The sequence below is a fragment of the Vipera berus genome (assembly GCF_964194415.1).
Source record: "Vipera berus genome assembly, chromosome: 10".
Classification (NCBI taxonomy): Eukaryota; Metazoa; Chordata; class Lepidosauria; order Squamata; family Viperidae; genus Vipera; species Vipera berus.
Window position 1 is genome coordinate 15,478,374 of NC_138213.1, and position 18,138 is coordinate 15,496,511.

Here is an 18,138-nt window from a genome sequence, read left to right on the forward strand (position 1 = left end):
ACTTACAACCAAAATTTCTGTTGTTAAGTGAGACCTTTGTCAAGTGGGCTTTGCCCTGTTTCACGACCTTTCTTGCCACAGTTGTTAAGTGATAAATTAATAACCCGGTTGTTAAGTGACTCCGGCTTCCCCCTTGAATTGCTTGTCACCACAGCGGTCATAAGTATGAACCAGTTGCCAAGCATCTGAATTTTGATCACGTGACCCTGGGGAGGCTTCAAAGGTTGTAAATGTGAAAAACGGCTACAAGTCGCTTTTTTCCAGTATCGTAACTTTGAACGGTCGCTAAATGAACTGTTGTAAAAAATCAAGGTCTACGTGTCCACGCCAGTTGTCAGGGGCCTAAATTTTGATCCTGTAACCATGGGGCATGCTGCAACGGTCGTAAGTGTGAAAAATGTTCAGAAGTAACTTTTCTCTAACCTGTCGTAACTTCAAATGATCACTAAGCTAATGGCTGTAAGTCAAGGACTTCCTGCACTGTGTGCAGGGTTCCTGTTTATCTATCACCACTTCCGGTTGGTCTTCCTTCTAGCAGCAAACGGCAAGGCATGACTGTCTGATGATCAGACAAAAGTATACTGTGCAGATAGTATTTCCATTTTTATTTTTATTGATTACAAACCGGGCGGTGTGCATGCAGTGCGAAGTGGGGAATGCAACGGGAGGAAAGGAAGATTACTTTTTGTAACCTATTCTAATCAGAAAGATGTCCTCCGCCAGTCTCTGGCTGGGTGATTTAAGAGAACATTCTCTTTGGTGTTAATTTAGATTCAGGATAACATAAGTGCTGTAGCTCTTTTAAGCAACAAGACCTTAGACGTTGTAGCTGCACCTCGGCGATGCCCAGTATAAACCGTCACCAGATAACGATATTGGGCAAAAGGATCGTTGTCTTCCAGGATGGTTATCTTCACCTAGAGAGAAGTAATGCACTTCAGGAACAACCAGGAGAGGATGAATAGAAATGTGTAAATCAACAAGGAAAGATTTCTTGCTAGATCAGGGTCAGCAGGTTTTTTAAAAATGTGCATTGTTCAAGATCTAGAGAACTGAAAAATGGGACAATCTTCCACAATGGAAGGTTCATGAATGGTAAATATGAGCTGTGGTGGTGCAGAGGTTAGAATGTACTACTGCAGGCTGCTTCTGCTGACTGCCAACTGCCAGCAGTTTGGCAGTTCGATTCTCACTGGCTCAAGGTTGACTCAGCCTTCCACCCCTCCAAGATCGGTAAAATGAGGACCCAGATTGTTGGGGGCAATAGAGTGACTCTGTAAACTGCTTAGAGGGGGCTGTAAAGTAGTATATAAGTCTAAGTGCTGTTGCTATTGCCCTTCCTTCCTTCCTTCCTTCCTTCCTTCCTTCCTTCCTTCCTTCCTTCCCCCTCCCTCCCTCCATCCCCTCCCTCCCTCCCATCCATCCATCCATCCATCCATCCATCCATCCATCCATCCATCCATCAATCCATCATGCACAGTGGTTAGAATGCCATATTGCAGGCTTACTCTGCCCATTGCCAGGAGTTCAATCCTGACCAGCTCAAGGTTGACTCAGCCTTTCATCCTTCCAAGGTCAGTAAAACGAGGACCCGGATTGTTGGGGGCAAAATGCTGACTCTGTAAACTGCTTAGAGGGGGCTGTAAAGCTCTGTGAAGCAATATATACTGTAAGCCTAAGTGCTGTTGCTAGTCAAGGTTCCATAAGGGCTCAGCATCTCTCAGCAAAAGAGAAATATTTGTATTGTAAAAGAAACAAAAGCCAGGCAGAAAACGTGTACAGCTTACTTTGGCATCATCTTGGATGTCTTTTCTTCTGGCCCAGATCAGAACCAGAAGGTAGACGAGGAAGATGCAGCCTACCGTTGTCACCACCACCGGGTTGTCTACAAAAGTGGCAAACAGCTCCACAGTTTTGCTGACATCGATGGTGTTTGGCATGACAAAGAAAGAGCTGCCAAAGAAGGTCAGGTGGTTACAGAGACATTGAGTATCCCCAGGAGTTGTTTTGGGACCAACCTGGAATCCAAAGAAAAGATGTCATTTTGACCTCTATCACATCTGTACAGTCACAGACCTCATGTAGACCTTTGGTGTCTTTGTTTCCACATCTGTCAGCGTGGGAGGTGAAGTGCCCAGCTGGAAGAAAGGGATTAGATCTGAGCTAAGGTCACGGATTGTTTTTAGGGAAGGCTAATAGTTCAGCACAGAACCAAAAGCACATGAGCAAAATAGGAGAAATCGTGTTAAAGGTAAGGTCTGCTTATGCAATTATTCTTCCCTTTTCCCACTCTGGATCAATGTAGGAGAAGAGCAGGCAGAGCCGGGGGGCAGAGTTAAATGTGTCACCAGCTTAGAGTCCTTACGTTGCCACAAGAGATCCAAGTCCAGTCCTCCCTTGAATTCCATTGGCCCTTATCTAGCACCAGTTTAGTGTTGATCTTTTATTGACCAGATTCTTATGTTTAGACCTGAGTAATAAATTTTTCTGAGCTACAACTCAGCTTATGGTCCTGGTCCTTTGCTTCCGACAATAAAGGACTACACTTCTTTCTCATTTAGCCGGAAAAACACTTCCCATTTATTCCTAGTTTCAGTTGCATTTTCCTTTAAAATTTGACTGAGAGGGAACTCAGTCTTACAATACAACAGTTGTCCATAGCCTGCGTTCTCCAGAAATGTAAGGAATGTAAATCCCAGCATTCAAAACTTGCAGTCCCAGTATATCTAAAAGGTTCCACATCAGGGGGAAAATGTTGCCTAACCATAAATCTTCAATATGTATTCCAATATTTCTACTTCTCTCTACTTACACGGCATCCATAGCTATTCCAACTCTTTCGGTGCTCATCCCAGAATACACACTGGGATACAAAGGAAGTGATGGAAATGTTCATTTCATTGGAAGCAAGGAAGTCCACTTCTGTGTCTGGTCTCACAACAAAATAATACATTCCTTCTCCAAAGATCAGATCTTCTGGTTGAAGCACCCAGGAATATATCTCATCTGGGTTGCCAAAACAAACACACAAACAAACCAATGCCAAATAGTTAGTTGTGGTTTTTTCCCCTCACAAATCCAGATTCTATATTAAATATAATTATGGCCGCACAAGAGTTACAAAATAATTGACGTGCACTACAAAATAATTTGCCAGTTTGGGGATTCTACAGAGCCCAAATTTGGCGCGCTTTGAATTGACTTCATCAAAATCAGATGAAGCCATGTAGAGATCAGATAAAATAGCTGAATAAATCTGGGAATTGAACAGTGGTTATGTTATGCTGAATTTTAGCACATTTCACATGGCTTCGTCACCAGTTTATTAATGCAGATCAATTTTAGCACAGCAGTACGACAGCATTATCTGATTTGGAAATCAGTCTTAGAACATATAGAATTGTTTTGTAGACTCTTGTATGCTTATACCAACAAAAATTGAGTAAAAAAATGCCTTGTTTTTATATCAATTCAAGCCAAAGGTTTCCAACCCTTTTGGACTGGTAGACATGTTCGGAAGTTGAGAATGATAAAATGGGTGCTAGGAGGATATAATGAAATACAAAGCACTGAACTGCCAGAATATTATTTACCATCCCCTCGAGGGCCCCCCCTGCCCCCAAATGTACACCTTTTACCCTATTATCTTTTATTATTTTGACAGCAGTTGATAAAATATAATGTTCAAATGTAACCTCATCTACCCATCATCTTTATTTTCTGATGAAGCTTAAAAGACCGATTTTAGGCTGAAAACAAAACGATGCTGAATGTTAACACTTTCAGAATGCTAATTTCCATTTAAATTCCAATTAAATTTACATTTAATATGTAATTAAATGTAAAAAAAATAGACAGGGCAGGAAAACCAGGGGATACAAAGGGCACAATGACATCAGCAGATTCCACATTGAGGACCACAGCAATATACCATACTGTAGTTAAAACGAGAGTTTTAGGTCTGATGCAAACCATTATGGGTCATCATTATGACTTACTCAACAAAGCATGATTGACTAAGGCTTAAAAATGTGCAACCTCTGAGTCATTTAATTTTACCTCTGGTATTTCTGTTGGGAGGAAGTCGTGCCATCAGTTCATGATCAGTCTCGTTGGGAAGATAATCATATCCCAAATAAAGGATAAGTGGAATATTTTGATCCATCTCCAGGTAGATCACTAGAGACGAGTCTGTGGTAGTCACGTTGACTTGGACAGCTGTGAAATTTCCCAGATTCAATATATTCTTGTCCTCTTGGCTTGCAGGACTCCCGGGTAACCGTATCTATGGTTAAAGTTAACCCATTAGCTCTGGAGATCCGTTCATACCTTGAGAGCTTTTAAAATAAATTACAACCGCTAACATGTGAAAGGAGAACGCTAACTATATTCTTACTCTGTAATTTATGCCAACGTTTTATAAAGTTAAGGGCGGTGGGACAAGTAGAGAAGGTGCTTCTGTCCCCTAAAAGAATGGAGGAGAGAGCGAATAATTTGAAGAAGAGAAAATGGAGGGATGTGGAGAGATATAGAATGCTAGTAGAATGTTTAGTTTTTTCTGCTATGATCTTTCTCAACTCCGCTATTACTATCGGTTTAATAGAGGAACTACAAATGTAGGAGAAGAAAAAACAGGACCATCAGGATGTAGGACAAATTTGTCTTCAGCAAAAGCCCCTAAGGGGGGTGGAAGGTAAACAGGGAAGAAAAAAATTACCTCAATATCTTCTGAAAGATCATATACTGGAATGACCAATCCATCCAGGCTGGTCAGAGTAAGGCCTCCAACAGTTCCATGGATATCAAATGAGTCTCGTGAGGAAAAGGGATTTACCGAGAAGCTCACCATCTGCAAGAAGAGATACTTAATGGTCAAGATTTCTTCGGATACATTAGACTTTAAAATGCAGATTCCCGTGCAAGAATTCTATTCTGGCAGCAACTCAGCAACAACATTAATGAATATTCCTCTGCAATTCTTCTTCATTTTTCTCCTGGGACTCACTTTTCTCTTCTGTTTTTTTTTTACTTAAACTTTAACTTAAACTTCACTTAAAACTCCATTTAAAAAAAAGCTTTTCTTTCCCCTTGCAGTCATATTCTGTCTTTTTTTTAATTTTCTCTTTATTTTCTGGGTTATAATGAAGGGGAGAGCCAGTTTGATATAGTCATTATTGCCACCAGGCTAGAAACTGGGAGACTGTGAGTTCTAGTTCAGTCTTGTGCAAAAAGCCAGCTGGGTGGCCTTGGGCCAGTCCTTGTCTCTCAGCCCTTGAAAGGATGTAATGGCAAACCTCTTCTGAAATCTTGCCAGGAAAACTGCAGGGACTTTTCCAGGCAGTTGTCAGAAGTCAATATTGACTTGAAGGCACCCAAAAGAGAGAGAGAGAGAGAGAGAGAGAGAGAGGGAGGGAGGGAGGGAAGGAGGGAGGGAGAGAGAGAGAGAGAGAGGGAGGGAGGGAGAGAGAGAGAGAGGGAGGGAGGGAGAGAGAGAGAGAGGGAGGGAGAGAGAGGGAGAGAGAGAGAGAGGGAGAGAAAGAGAGAGAGAGAGAGAGAGAGAGAGAGAGAGAGAGAGAGAGAGAGAGAGAGAAGGTCATATGGGCCATCACTGCTATTTCAACATTTACATTCTGATTAAAAATGAAGGGACATCTCAAGAGTGGAAGAAAACCCATTCCCACAGCAAAGAAAACCCCAATAAAAGTGTCGGGCTTGCCCTTATGTCCACGGTCTCATCTCTGTCTCCCGAGATGCTGAGAGAAGAAGCAGAAGGAAGCATGAAGGCAGCCGAACCGGAGTCGGAGATTTTAATGGCCGTGCTGTTGACATTCTCGGTCTGCAACCTTTACACAAAAGCGTGAGGGGGAAAAAAAAAGGCAGGTGAGGAGACAAGGCAGAAAAGCAAGCAGACGGATCCTAAGCGACCGGCTGCATGGGGTGAAAGGGCTGATTTTGTGAAGAAAAGCTCCTCCCTTGATCTTCTTTTAGGCCCTCTTGAGAGGAGAAAAATAAGAAGCAAATGAGAAACTGGGCACAAAACACCCCGCAAGATAGAATGTGGCTGTTTGACTTTGGTTTTGTTTAGTACATTGTAGGGATTTGGATAATATTATTAACTATGGTTTATGATTTAACGTGTTCCACAACGAAGGAAGGGAAGGGAAGGGAAGGGAAAGGAAGGGCTATCAGGTGAGACTAGAGATGAGCAGAAAGGACAAGTATTAGATAAACCTTGGTTTGTTCCTGGCATCTCCAGCTTAAGGAGCCTAAACAGAAGATCTAGGAAATCATTCTGAGAAGCTACTTCCAGGAAAATAAAATAAAAATGCTAAGTGAAATCAGTTTATTTTGGGTTTAATACGATGCATAAACTCAGAAATGCACTTTCTGAAACAAACTAGGATCCTCCGTCCCTTCCTTCCTTCCTTCCTTCCTTCCTTCCTTCCTTCCTTCCTTCCTTCCTTCCTTCCTTCCTTCCTTCCTTCCTTCCTTCCTTCCCCTGGTGGTAATAAGAAAGTTTGCAGCCCAGATACAGTACCCATGGCGCAATATATCTTTCCCAGACAGAAATGGAAATGATTACCTGTTAATATACATGGCTGCAGAAGGAGCTGTTAGCACCAAAGGCTCACTGTCGGGCAGTTTTCCAAAAAGCAAAGCACTCTGAAGGCTTTCAACTGTGGTTATGAGTTCTTGCGAGACTGAATTCTGTGGTGGAAGAAATAAACTAGATCCAGTAAGAGTCCTTTAGGTCAGGTAGAACGGGTTCCCCCAAAGGTGTTCCAATGGTTACCAGTTTCCCCACCTTCTCTGACGTCCATCAAACTTTTATCCGATGGAACGTTGTTTTAGATTTTGGATGCCTCTAACCATTTACAAAGTAGGTAATTTACCAAGTAGGAAATGGGAAAACCACACCATAAATTGCTACCCTCCAGTGTGACTTAATAGATGAAGATGTCTTAGAAAGTACATGCAACCTGCTAGTGAAAAGACAAGTCCTCGTACAGCATCCATTTTATGAGAGTATCCACAACATGCCCTTTATGACTTGGGACTAGGTTATTTGAAGGACCGTCTTTTCCCAATCATATCTACCTGATCCACCAGAACGGGGAGGCGGGAAATGCCCGGAGCCCCTTCTTTTAGGGAGGCGCATCTAATGGACGAAGGCTTCTTCCCTGTGGAACATCATCCCTGTGAAAGTAAGATTGGCCCCCCACTTTGACATTCTTTCTTAAGGTCTGAAGACATGATTCTGCCACTGGGCCTGGTGATCCCAGGATGATATGAAGCCCATCCAGTGGTTGACTTGATTGTTGTCGCCAGGAGAGTGAGGATTTATTGACTTTTGTACTGGGGTTTTATTTTTGTAAGCCGCACAGAGTCACCATGAGTGAGTCGGGCAGCCATACAAATTTTTAATAAATAAAACAAAAATTACCTAAAGTCTTCCCAGCAACTTTGCCACCATTCCTGTCACCGCTTTGAGTTACCTTTAAACTTATCAATAAAGGCGGGATAAAAAAAATATCTTAATAAGTAGCTAACTAAATTTCTTCTGTTTTGCATTGAGAAGCCCCTGTGAACTGCGGAAGCACAATCTCGGCATTTCAGCCAGTCTTTTTCTCACAACTGGTGGCCCTGATTGCGTGTTGCCGTAATAGCCAGCCTGAAAGAAGAGGAAAAACTAAATTTCTAAGCACAGTGTAGAAGCAAAGGTTTGAATTTCTGGCAGAACAGGGAGAGTTACTCTAATGGCTGCTTGAAGTTGGTGGAAGTGAGTGTCCTCATAACTGGTGAACAAGGGTACCAACAGGATTTGCAGAGGCATGTAAATGCAAGGCAACACACCTGCTTTACCACAACCCTCACCTGGGCCACCTCAAGGGCAGAGGCTTCTTCTGTTTCATTCTGTACAGTAGCTTCTAGGACATTGCTTACTGCGCTGAAAAGGTAGCTGGCAGCCTCCTTGCGCTTTAGATGATCTTCTCCATCCTCTGTGTCCACCACTAGTAAGGATTCACTAACACTCCTCAGAGTATGACTAGCTTCCACCTAGAGAGAAGAAGAGGTGCATAGGCTGAGCCTGAGGGAGGGGACAAGCATGTCATCAGTCTCAAGTCCCTTCGCGCCCAGAAGGGATCTAAGTCCAGCCCACCTTGAGTTTTGTTGACTCTTTATCTGGTGCCAATTTGCTTGGACTGTCAATAGTTCCCAGTAAAGGGGAGTATTTGTATCTCAGGGTTGAAATGAAGCTCCTCATAGCACTGATATTACCTAGCTTGGGTAATGAAACGTCTGCAAGAAAACAACCCAGCTCAGAGGGCACCAAGGACCCCTCATTAATAGTTCAGATTCGTATACAGAGTGTTACCATGCAATACACCTGTAGACAGTTCAACCGCCTTGGCTCCTTATTTCTTGTGCCTGACAGGGCCCTTAGGCATCCCACCACCCTTCTCCCCAAGCCAGAGGCAAAAATCGGGGGGGAAATCCCTCCATTTCTATTTCCAGGCAATTTCTGCCTGGCTATTATTGTCCAATCCTGCTGTGTTGATGATTAAAGCTTTACTCTAAATTCTAAAAGAAAAGAAAAAAAATGAAATGGTTCCTGTCCATTCCTAGTATGTTCCCCTTTTTAACACACACACACCTTTTGCAGGCTGTGGAATAGTTTTTGAAATGACCCACATTTAGCTTCTGGCATCCTAGTTACATTCTGGGTTGCTTTATCCAGAGTTCAGAAAGTGCCTTCTGGGCTGCCTGCTCACCTGTGCAGAAGAAGAGAGCTCTTTGCTCCTGTAAGTGATTTCTTTCAGGACTTCTGACATTTTGAGGGCTGTCTGCATCGATGTGACATTGATTGCTGAAAGGGTTGTCAACATTAACTCTCTAAGCTTGAGAGGCAAGGAGAGACCATAAGAGTAAGGACACAGAATAACATTCCACGGATTCATCAGGAAATGTCTCCTTATTTCTAGGTTGGATCTTTCTTTAATGATCTTCCACCCGTTGCTTCTTGTGTTGCCTTCAGGTGCTTTGGAGGATAGGTGGACCCCTTATTCTCTGTGACAGCCCCTCAAGTACTGGAAGTACTGCTATCATATCACCCGTAGTCCTTCTCTTTGTTAGATTAGACATACCTACTTCCCTCAATTGTTCATCATATAGTTTAGAGTCCCAGGGGTAGGCAATCTTGGCTCTTTTATGACTCGTGGACTTCAACTCCCAGAATTCCTCAGCCAGCATGGCTGGCTCAGGAATTCTGGGAGTTGAAGTCCATGAGTCATAAAAGAACCAAGGTTGCCTACCCCTGGACTGAAGACTCATCATCTTTGTTGCTCTTCTCTGTACTCTTTCTAGGATCTCAACATCCCAGAACAATTGAAGCACAACTTACAGCAAGGATTTTACAACAACTGGTGGCTACTTTTTTAAAAAAAACATCTCCACAAGGAAATTTTCTTCCCACCAAAGTCATGAGTTCTACTCTAACAATTTTTACTATTAGGTCACTTCTCCAAGTACCTGGCCTAGATTTCCTTCCTGATATTTCTTCACATTGATTCTAGTTAAAAGAGTGAAATTTATCTCATTTGATTTCTCCCTTATTTTCCCAGTGTTGTCTCTGGGCCATTTATGCATAAGATTGTAATGTTTCTTTAGTTTTTAACCCTGTTCTGTACCAGCCTGCTACCGGCCCTGCAGAAAAGGCAACCCCTTTACAAACGGCAAGAGGCTGGAATTACGTCTGCCAAATTTATTACTACAAAAACAAACAAGACACGAACCAAGATACAGGAGCTTTGAAACACTATCTGAGCGGTTGCTTTCAGCAAACCAGCCCTCCCCACACATTCCCTTTATAAAGAGTTCAGGGCGTGGCTTCTCTCTGCCTCCTTCCGAGAAGCCCCATTGCCTTCCTCTGTTTACTCCTACTTGACTGCCTCCTGCGTCGGGCGTCCTTGAACAGGGCCAGCTGTGGGTCATCTTCATCCACACTGTCAGGCTCACACAGCTGGGTCTCCATGGTGACCAAGTGGGAGGGGCCTGCCTGAGGGCTATCATCAGCAAGATCTTCAACCCCCTCAGCAAGGTCTTCAACACCCCCCTCCTCCTCTGAGTCGTCCGACCCAACTGCCGAACCCACAGGCTGACCCTGAATCACAACAAACCCCTACGCTAAAACAGCTAGATACATACGTATAGCCTTGTATATTTCTCTGAATGTTGTCTTTTTGAACATAGCTTTCTCAGTGTAGACATGTTCATGAGGGTTCTCTTAATCACACCTTTCTGTTTACACTTTTCTTAATATATTTCTTGACAAAACGATGCTTAGCAATCTCATGGGTTTTGTGCACTGTTTTAATAAAGGTGTGGATTTTTGTGTGAATGTGGTCACCAGGTTTCCAATGGACAGCCTAGATATGTTAACGGTTCCATCATGTTTAGCAACAGATTTGTTTATAATCATCTCATTGCCTCCTTCTACTTTTTAACAACAGCTGGATGGGTATATGACATTTCAAGTTTACTCCATGGTCTCCCCGGTATGATAATAATCTATTATGACCATAAAGTTGCTTTCCATAACTGAACTCTACAGATATTGCTTCCAGAGCCTTGGTTCTGAATTCAATCACTGGAGCCCCTGGTTTTGAAAGAGAAGGTCAAAAAAACTCACCTCTTTCCGTGTATCTGTCTGCAGAGGTGAATTAAAGGTGGCTTCTTTCGTTTCTTGATTAAGAACGGAAGAAACTGACTTGTACAGCTGAAAGAGGGACATGCTGTTATTCTCTGCTTTTAGGATGCTGTTTGATTTTTCCAAAAAAATAGCCTGCAAAGTTTGGTTCCCACGGTTTATGTCTTCAGGTTGAACCTGCCAAAACAAAATGGTTTAGAAAAAGAAAGCAGAGTGGTCTGTCTGTCCTTCATTCCTAATGCCCAGCGTCATTGAGGCTCAGGGGTGAGGCAGGTTTAATAAATAATTATATACACAACAGTATGAAATCACAGCTCCCAATTATTTAGCTGGTGTTGGCTTTCGTACGCACTGAGTTCTTCACAAGAACTAGGATGTTGTAATGCTTTTGTAACTGACAGATGGGAATTTTGCCAGTCCACGTGTTTTCAAAGTGTGGTTCAAGTTTTATTGCTTTTTATTATTACTGACATACTTACTAAGGTTCTGGTTTAATTCAGTATGCCAGATGAAACCAATTGTGAGTTTCTTCAGCAAACTATTACAGCTACTCTTCATTTAGCGACCACAATTGGGACTGGCAGTTGCTCTTTAAGCAAAGTCACTCAATGAAGCTACAACTGTACTTATAATCTTACTTCAGCTTTCCTTTGCTTGACAGGCCTGAGAAGGTTGTAAATGTGAGGATGGGTCAAAGTTATTTTTTTCATACCTTGTAACTGAATGGTTGCTAAAAGAGGCAGTCACCAAACAAGGACTCCTTGTATTAAATAAACCCCCTAACCTCCTGTCTCTGTTGGGGAACTCTTCTCAAGCAATGCAATATGCTTTCTAGACATGAAGGGATTGTTGACTTCTAGGGATAATTAAAAGCAGAGCCAAGACTGCGGTAGAATTAATGGACTTTTGCTGATCAGGACTGAATGATGAAACTTTAAGGATTTGTTTACAGATAAGAGATGGGATATAGGAAGAAAAGATCAGTCGTTGGGTTTTAAGAGCAGGTAAAAAGTTACTAAAATTGTTTATATGCTTGCTTGTGATGAAGGAGACAGTCATTATATATTTTATTTATATAATTTTTCTTTACTATTTTCTTTTTTCTTTTTCTGTTTTCATTCTTTTAATTTTTGTATTCTTGTCTTTTAACATGTATTGCCCTGTTCACCGCCCTGAGTCCTTCGGGAGAAGGGCGGTATACAAATAAAATTATTATTATTATTATTATTATTATTATTATTATTATTATTATTATTATTATTATTATTATTATTATTATTATTATTATTATTATTATTATTATTATTATTATTATTATTATTATTATTATTATTATTATTATTATACATTTTTCTTTTCTGCACCTTCCATTTTGTGTTCTTTTGTTTTTCTAATTTGCATTGGTTCTTATTATTCCAGTTGTAATTTTTTAATAAAATTACTGTGCAAAAAAAAAAAGAAGAGCTGACAATTTTGAAGTTTAAATGTTGAATGGCCAAATGTAAAAGAAAGATTCCTTTTGTAAACATGAAGGAAGGCACTAGGAAGGTTAAAAGAAAGTGTCAATTGGGGGGGAGGGGAAACCAACAGAAAGTTGGTTCAAATCCTTTATTTCTCTTCGTCCTGGATGATAAAATCTATGGAAACAAAAGCAAAAAGCTGTGAATGTAAGCCAGATCATCACTCACCCTGACGGTGGCCTTTGAATAAACAATATGGCCATAATTATTGGTCACTGAAATTTTAATCTGTACTACAAAGTCATTGTCTTCTTCTCCCAGTGGAAGGTAGACCAAGGGCAGGATTGAATCTTGTCCACAGTGAAGGAGTGAATCTGGAAAGAACAAGAAAGAAGGAAGCGGACTCACCAAATGACAAAGTTTCATTAACTAATTAGGGAAGGGCTAACAAACCAACCTATCGACCCTTAAATTGCCTTTACGTTATAATGTACTGGCTATTCTCGATGAATGGGAAAGCATGCCATTGATTCATCTGAGAAAACAGCATCTGCAAGAATTTGTTCAAGCTTTTGTGAGGGTGTTCCAGTTTTGTGCCTTTTCCTGTGAAATCTCATGAGATTTCCTGAGCGAGTGATAAAGTTTTGCATGATCAAGTGTTTTCGTGGGATATTAGGCTATTTAAAATGTTTGAATTCCATAGACAATATCTAGGAAGGTCGTAGGGTTCTTGTGGCATTCAAAAGCATGAATGGTCAACCCCGAAACATGGGGACATGAAATAAGAAAGAATTCAGAAGTTGTAGAAGGGCTTGACCAGTGCTGTCCTGGTCAAAATCCAGAAATCAAGAAAGACATGTTGAGGTTCTTCAAAACATCTTCACCTATAGGCTGGAATCATCCCAAAACTAAAGCAGACTACTTGCGCCATTAAGTATATATACTCTGAGAACTATTAGGGAGAAGCTGTCTTAACTCTCTTCCTCTCGTGCAAATTATTTAAACTTGGCTGTCTTTTGCTCATCTGGAATGCAGCCCATCCCTGCTAGGAATCCAGACTACATTCCATCACAGCCCTTTAGTTAAAGAAGAACTTTCAGGGTAGCAATCCAATCACTGAATCTTACTTGGTTCCAGGTAAAAGCAATATGTGAATGAAGAGCTATCAACTGGAGGGCATTGGTCCAATAAACAGGAAGTGTGGCAGGAGATGGAGAAGCTAGTGAGCGCTGATCCTTGAGGAGGTGATACAGAACATTCTGGAGCTACTGGAGGAGGCACTGAGCTGACAATGTAAGTTTCTTCTCCATATTTGTTCTCACTCAGAGCTGGATATTTTGGAAACAAGAAGAGGCCAAGAATTGGTTTACTGTGATTTACAGTGTGAGGAATAGACATTAAATTGTACCTTGGCACTTTTTAAATCAAATACACGTGTCTTTGCTAAAGAACAGGTATTACTATTACTATTCCATCTACAATTCCTTTCTCAACCTTTTTTTTAACGTGTTATTAGTCAGAACACTATAGAAATTTTATCGATTTAGTACGTTATGACTTATTTCAGCTGAATTGCAGGTTTTGTGGACTTAATATAAAGCTACTTAAAATGTTGGTGTCAATTTTTGAAAAAGGAATTTGGGAGTTTAAAACATAGTCTCCAAGCTAGCAGAAAAAAAATCAGTTTTGCTCAGAATTGGAAGAACGATACGATTTCGACAATATCTGATTGGGAACTTAAACTCGGAGAATTTGCAGCAATGGCAAGACTAACAGTATATGTACACAATATAAAATTTAATCAGATTTAATCAAGGATGGTTCCCCTACTTACTATATATTACATAGCATAGCAAATATAGTCACTTATAGTCTCATTTCTAAGGGAGGCTAAATGTCTACAAATATTGCTAATTTAGCACATGTATAAAAAGGGGGAAGTCAGAAATCCAATAATTCAGTTTTTATTTCCTTTCATCAGTTGGAGTTGCCTTCAGATGAACATCTGATTTTTACACAAACAAATGTTGGCTACTCTCTACTCCAAGAGGAGTTTGAAATAGGGTAGTGTTATTTCAATAATAAAAGTTTAATACAATTTTAGTGTCTACTTTACAATTTAATATAGATTGCATCTTGGACCTCACTTATAGATGTTATTTGGGTTGTTTTATAAATTGTAACTTTGTCCTAAACTTTATCATCTCCCAAGGTAGACTTTGTATATACAGTATACATTCACAGAGCACTCTGTTTTTACTGGTCTATGACTACAGTAAACTGAATTGAAATTTAATTAATAAGAGCAAGAGATTGCAAGTAGTTTTCAACCTGTGACTCTAGTTGATCCCAGAATTATGGTCATAAGTTGTTTCAATCATTAAGTGGGTCACCATGTGACTGTGTCCAATTTTATGGCTTTTTTGTGGCAATTGTTAAGTGAACAGCATGGTTGTTAAGCAAATCCAATGGGGGGAAAAATTCAAGGTCACATGACTACATGCCTACAGCTATAAAGGTGACATAGTTGCCAAGTGTCCAGAATGTGATCATGTGATCCAGTGGTGCAGCCAGTCCCTTTTGAGGGGTCCATGATAACTCTGAATAGTCACTAAGCAACTGGTTGTAAGTCAAGGAGTACCTGTAAACACTTGGAGAGTTTATAAGTCCAAAACAAGGCATTGACAGCATACCGGTATAAAACAGTGGTGGGATTCAGACAGTTCGCACCACTTTGGCAGAACCAGGAACTAATTTTTTGTTGCCCAGGCCCAGAATGGACTTCCGGAAGTGGCATCCACGCAGAGAACCGGTTGCTCACATATTTGAATCCCATCACTGGATGGATGGATGGATGGATGGATGGATGGATGGATGGATGGAGTGAGTGAGTGAGTGAGTGAGTGAGTGAGTGATGGGATTCAGCCAGTTGGCACCACTTTGGCAGAACCGGGAACTAATTTTTTGTTGCCCAGGCCCAGAATGGTCTTCCAGAAGTGGCTTCCATACAGAGAACCGGTTGTTCACCTATTTGAATCCCACCACTGGTATAACAATTAGCAATGTAACACTGTAAGCTTCCAGTTTAAACAGCCACTAAATCAGGCAATAAATTACTTCAAACAAAAATATCCAAAGTTGAGTGTGGCCAATACCTGTTGCTTTGATTTGAAAGGCTTTGCCTTGTGACTGCAAGAACGAGCTGTTCAGGAGAAGAATTTCAGTATCGTTCTGAAGAAAAGTGAGTGAGCTCTGTGGGAAACCATTTAAGTTGCATCCTGGAGGAAGCACATTAGGCTGAGGATGGAAATCAGAGGAAAGTCAAAGAAAAACAGGAATTTAAAAAATGTCCTCTTTTTTTGTAGCCATCCTCTCTTCCAAATGTGCTATGTCCACTAGGTAGGAATATTTGCTTCATCTCATCCTCAAATGGTGAGATTAAACTCTTCCTTCTTAAATATCCTTTTAGAAAGATCATAATCAGCACTTGTTTGGCTCCTGTATCTTTCTAGTAAGGCTTTGTACTTACATGGGATATATTTTAATAGCAAGCATGATTGGGAATCATAGCTTTGGGTTTCTAAAAGAGGGGCCTTTTTGTTTAATTAGAATCCCAAGGTCACTCCAACAAAAATGAAGCCTCGAGAAAGAAAAAACACAGAGTTTAAATAAAAACAAAGAAAATTGTCATTCTAGGAAGCAGCTGCTTTCAAAAGAACATTCCACACATCCGTGAACACAAGGTTCATTTTTGTTGAGACAAGCGTGGGGGGGGAGCTAAGAGCCCACCCTATTCTGAACATTTTGCAAAACTAGATTGACAGTTTTCTAGAAAGGATGAAAACTATAACAGAGTAATGGAATAACAGTTAAGCACATTGATTTGTGCTTAGATTGTAAGCCGCCCTGAGTCTTCGGAGAAGGGCGGGATATAAATGGGATTTTAAAAAAAAGTGTTGGAAAGGACCTTGGAGGTCTTCTGGTCCAACCCCCTGCTCAGGCAGGAAACCTGATACCATTTCAGGCAAATGGTTGTCCAGTCTCTTCTTGAAAACCTCCAGTGATGGAGCTTCTACAATTTCTGTAGGCAAGCTATTCCACTGGTTAATTGTTCTCACTGTCAGAAAATTTCTCCTTGGTTCTGAGTAGAACTTAGTTAGTTCTATCGTCCTACTCATAGGCACACGATCGTGAATTTGCTAGAAGTGGAGATCTGGAATCTGCTCCCTGAAAAGTTACACAGTATACTTCTTTCTAACCCTACTTTGATCATCCGAGACATCCATATCTCTTGAAAGTTGCTTGTTCTCAGATGGAACATTATTCTCTACAAAATACTCTTTTTCACCCCAGCGGCATTATTACAAAGTCAGCTTAATTGCCCCCAACAATCTGGGTCCTCATTTTACCTACCTCGGAAGGATGGAAGGCTGAGCCAACCTTGAGCCTGGTGGGACTCGAACCTGCACTAATTGCAGGCAGCTGGTGTTACTTAAGGAGGCATTAGCCCACTGCTCCACCAAGGCTCTATTGAATTTCTGAGGTGGTCATAGTCTTACCTTTCTTTGGAAGGTGTGATCTAAATACCACTTGTAAAGTACAGACTTTCCGCCTTCCCTCGTTGAGACTTTCAGTATGACATCCTCACTGACATTCACAGGATTGCAATTCCTCTCACAGCTAGGAGAAAGCAAAGAAAATGGCGTTTAGTAAAATAAAAAAGAAGCGCCTCCTGAGGAAATTAACCGTTCGTACCAAAATGGCACAAAGATGACCTCAGGATGGCAGCTGGGTTTCCAAGCTGTTTTTTTCCCTGCTGAGCAGTGTTTTCAAGAGGTAGTGTACAGCTGTTGTCTCTGAGCAACATACAAACTCAATTTTTCAGTATAACTAACTTTTAATAGTTCACAGCCTAAACATGGTTCGGTTTTTGAGCATAAAAGAAAAAAAATATTGGAGCTGGTATGTTCATAGTCTGATTGGAGGCACAGGAGCAGAGAATATGGTGAGTCACCTGATGCTGAGATGGGTGGTATTTAAATTTATTAAAGAAAGAAAGAAATGTTGCCATTTTAGAGAGAAGTTCACACCATCCTTAATACAAAAGCATTTCAACTCACTGTGCCGATTTTGGCTGCAATGTTTATTTGGCAATCACAAATCATACTCAGTTCAAGCATTAATTTAGACGCCTTGCTCCTCTATAAGTTTTCATAACCATGGTTGGTTGCAAGCCATCCAGCGTCACCTGCTTGAGTTGTGGGGGGGGGGGCTATAGAAATTGACTGATTCACTGATTGAATGAATGAAAAAATAAAACTAAAATAAAATAACAATAATAAAATGATAAAATAAATAGCATAAAGCGATGGGACAATAAAGTTCGCTCAGTACCAGATTGGCACATCAGTCATGTGTTTCAGTACAATATTTAGGTCTTGTCCAACGAACAAATAAAGTGCCCTAGTGAGATTTATGAAGCCAAATGGAGGCACCATAATCCATGAATATCAGGGCCTGTATGCACAGCACTAATTGGGGGGGGACTAGAAAAGTGTCCCATTCTTATACAATCGTATGGTTTAGCTTTCTAAAGAGGCTTCTCCCCGTCCATGTTCAAGAACAATAATGCAAGGTTGCCACACCTGATCCTCAGGCTCAAATCTTGTTTTGCTGTGATGTACAAACATTGTTCATCCTGCTTCTCCTCTTTCTCTGGGGTTTTCACCGCAACCTTCACTGTCACTGCAGAGCTGGGAGGAGGTAGGCAGTTGGGGGGTATCCGGATCTCTCTTTGTATGGTGTTGATAGATTGTTGCTGCACACATTCATCCCACTGAGGCCAGCAGAACCCTGTAAAGGCAGTTTTCCATCCAAATGATTTGCACATTCTCATCTACCTCAGAACCAGGATAAATGTGATGGTCCTTCATTATCTCAGGGTTGAAGTCATTTGTTCCGTTGCAGAAT

General features: G+C 41.0%; 1 protein-coding gene across 1 annotated transcript in view; it reads right to left on the minus strand.

The window, feature by feature from the left end:
* PKD1L3 (polycystin 1 like 3, transient receptor potential channel interacting) overlaps positions 1-18,138 on the minus strand; it is a gene marked incomplete at its 5' end in the record, with an annotated part of 62,299 nt that overhangs the window by 24,808 nt on the left and 19,353 nt on the right. Inside the window, 14 exons of the mRNA XM_081335671.1 lie at positions 816-917; positions 1,788-2,018; positions 2,813-3,006; positions 4,060-4,285; positions 4,718-4,849; positions 5,717-5,843; positions 6,584-6,708; positions 7,876-8,058; positions 8,775-8,900; positions 10,691-10,885; positions 12,397-12,542; positions 15,324-15,465; positions 16,728-16,848; positions 17,814-18,021. Of these exons, the coding sequence (XP_081191797.1) occupies positions 816-917; positions 1,788-2,018; positions 2,813-3,006; positions 4,060-4,285; positions 4,718-4,849; positions 5,717-5,843; positions 6,584-6,708; positions 7,876-8,058; positions 8,775-8,900; positions 10,691-10,885; positions 12,397-12,542; positions 15,324-15,465; positions 16,728-16,848; positions 17,814-18,021 (2,258 nt within the window). The remainder of the gene's footprint in view (positions 1-815; positions 918-1,787; positions 2,019-2,812; positions 3,007-4,059; positions 4,286-4,717; positions 4,850-5,716; positions 5,844-6,583; positions 6,709-7,875; positions 8,059-8,774; positions 8,901-10,690; positions 10,886-12,396; positions 12,543-15,323; positions 15,466-16,727; positions 16,849-17,813; positions 18,022-18,138) is intronic.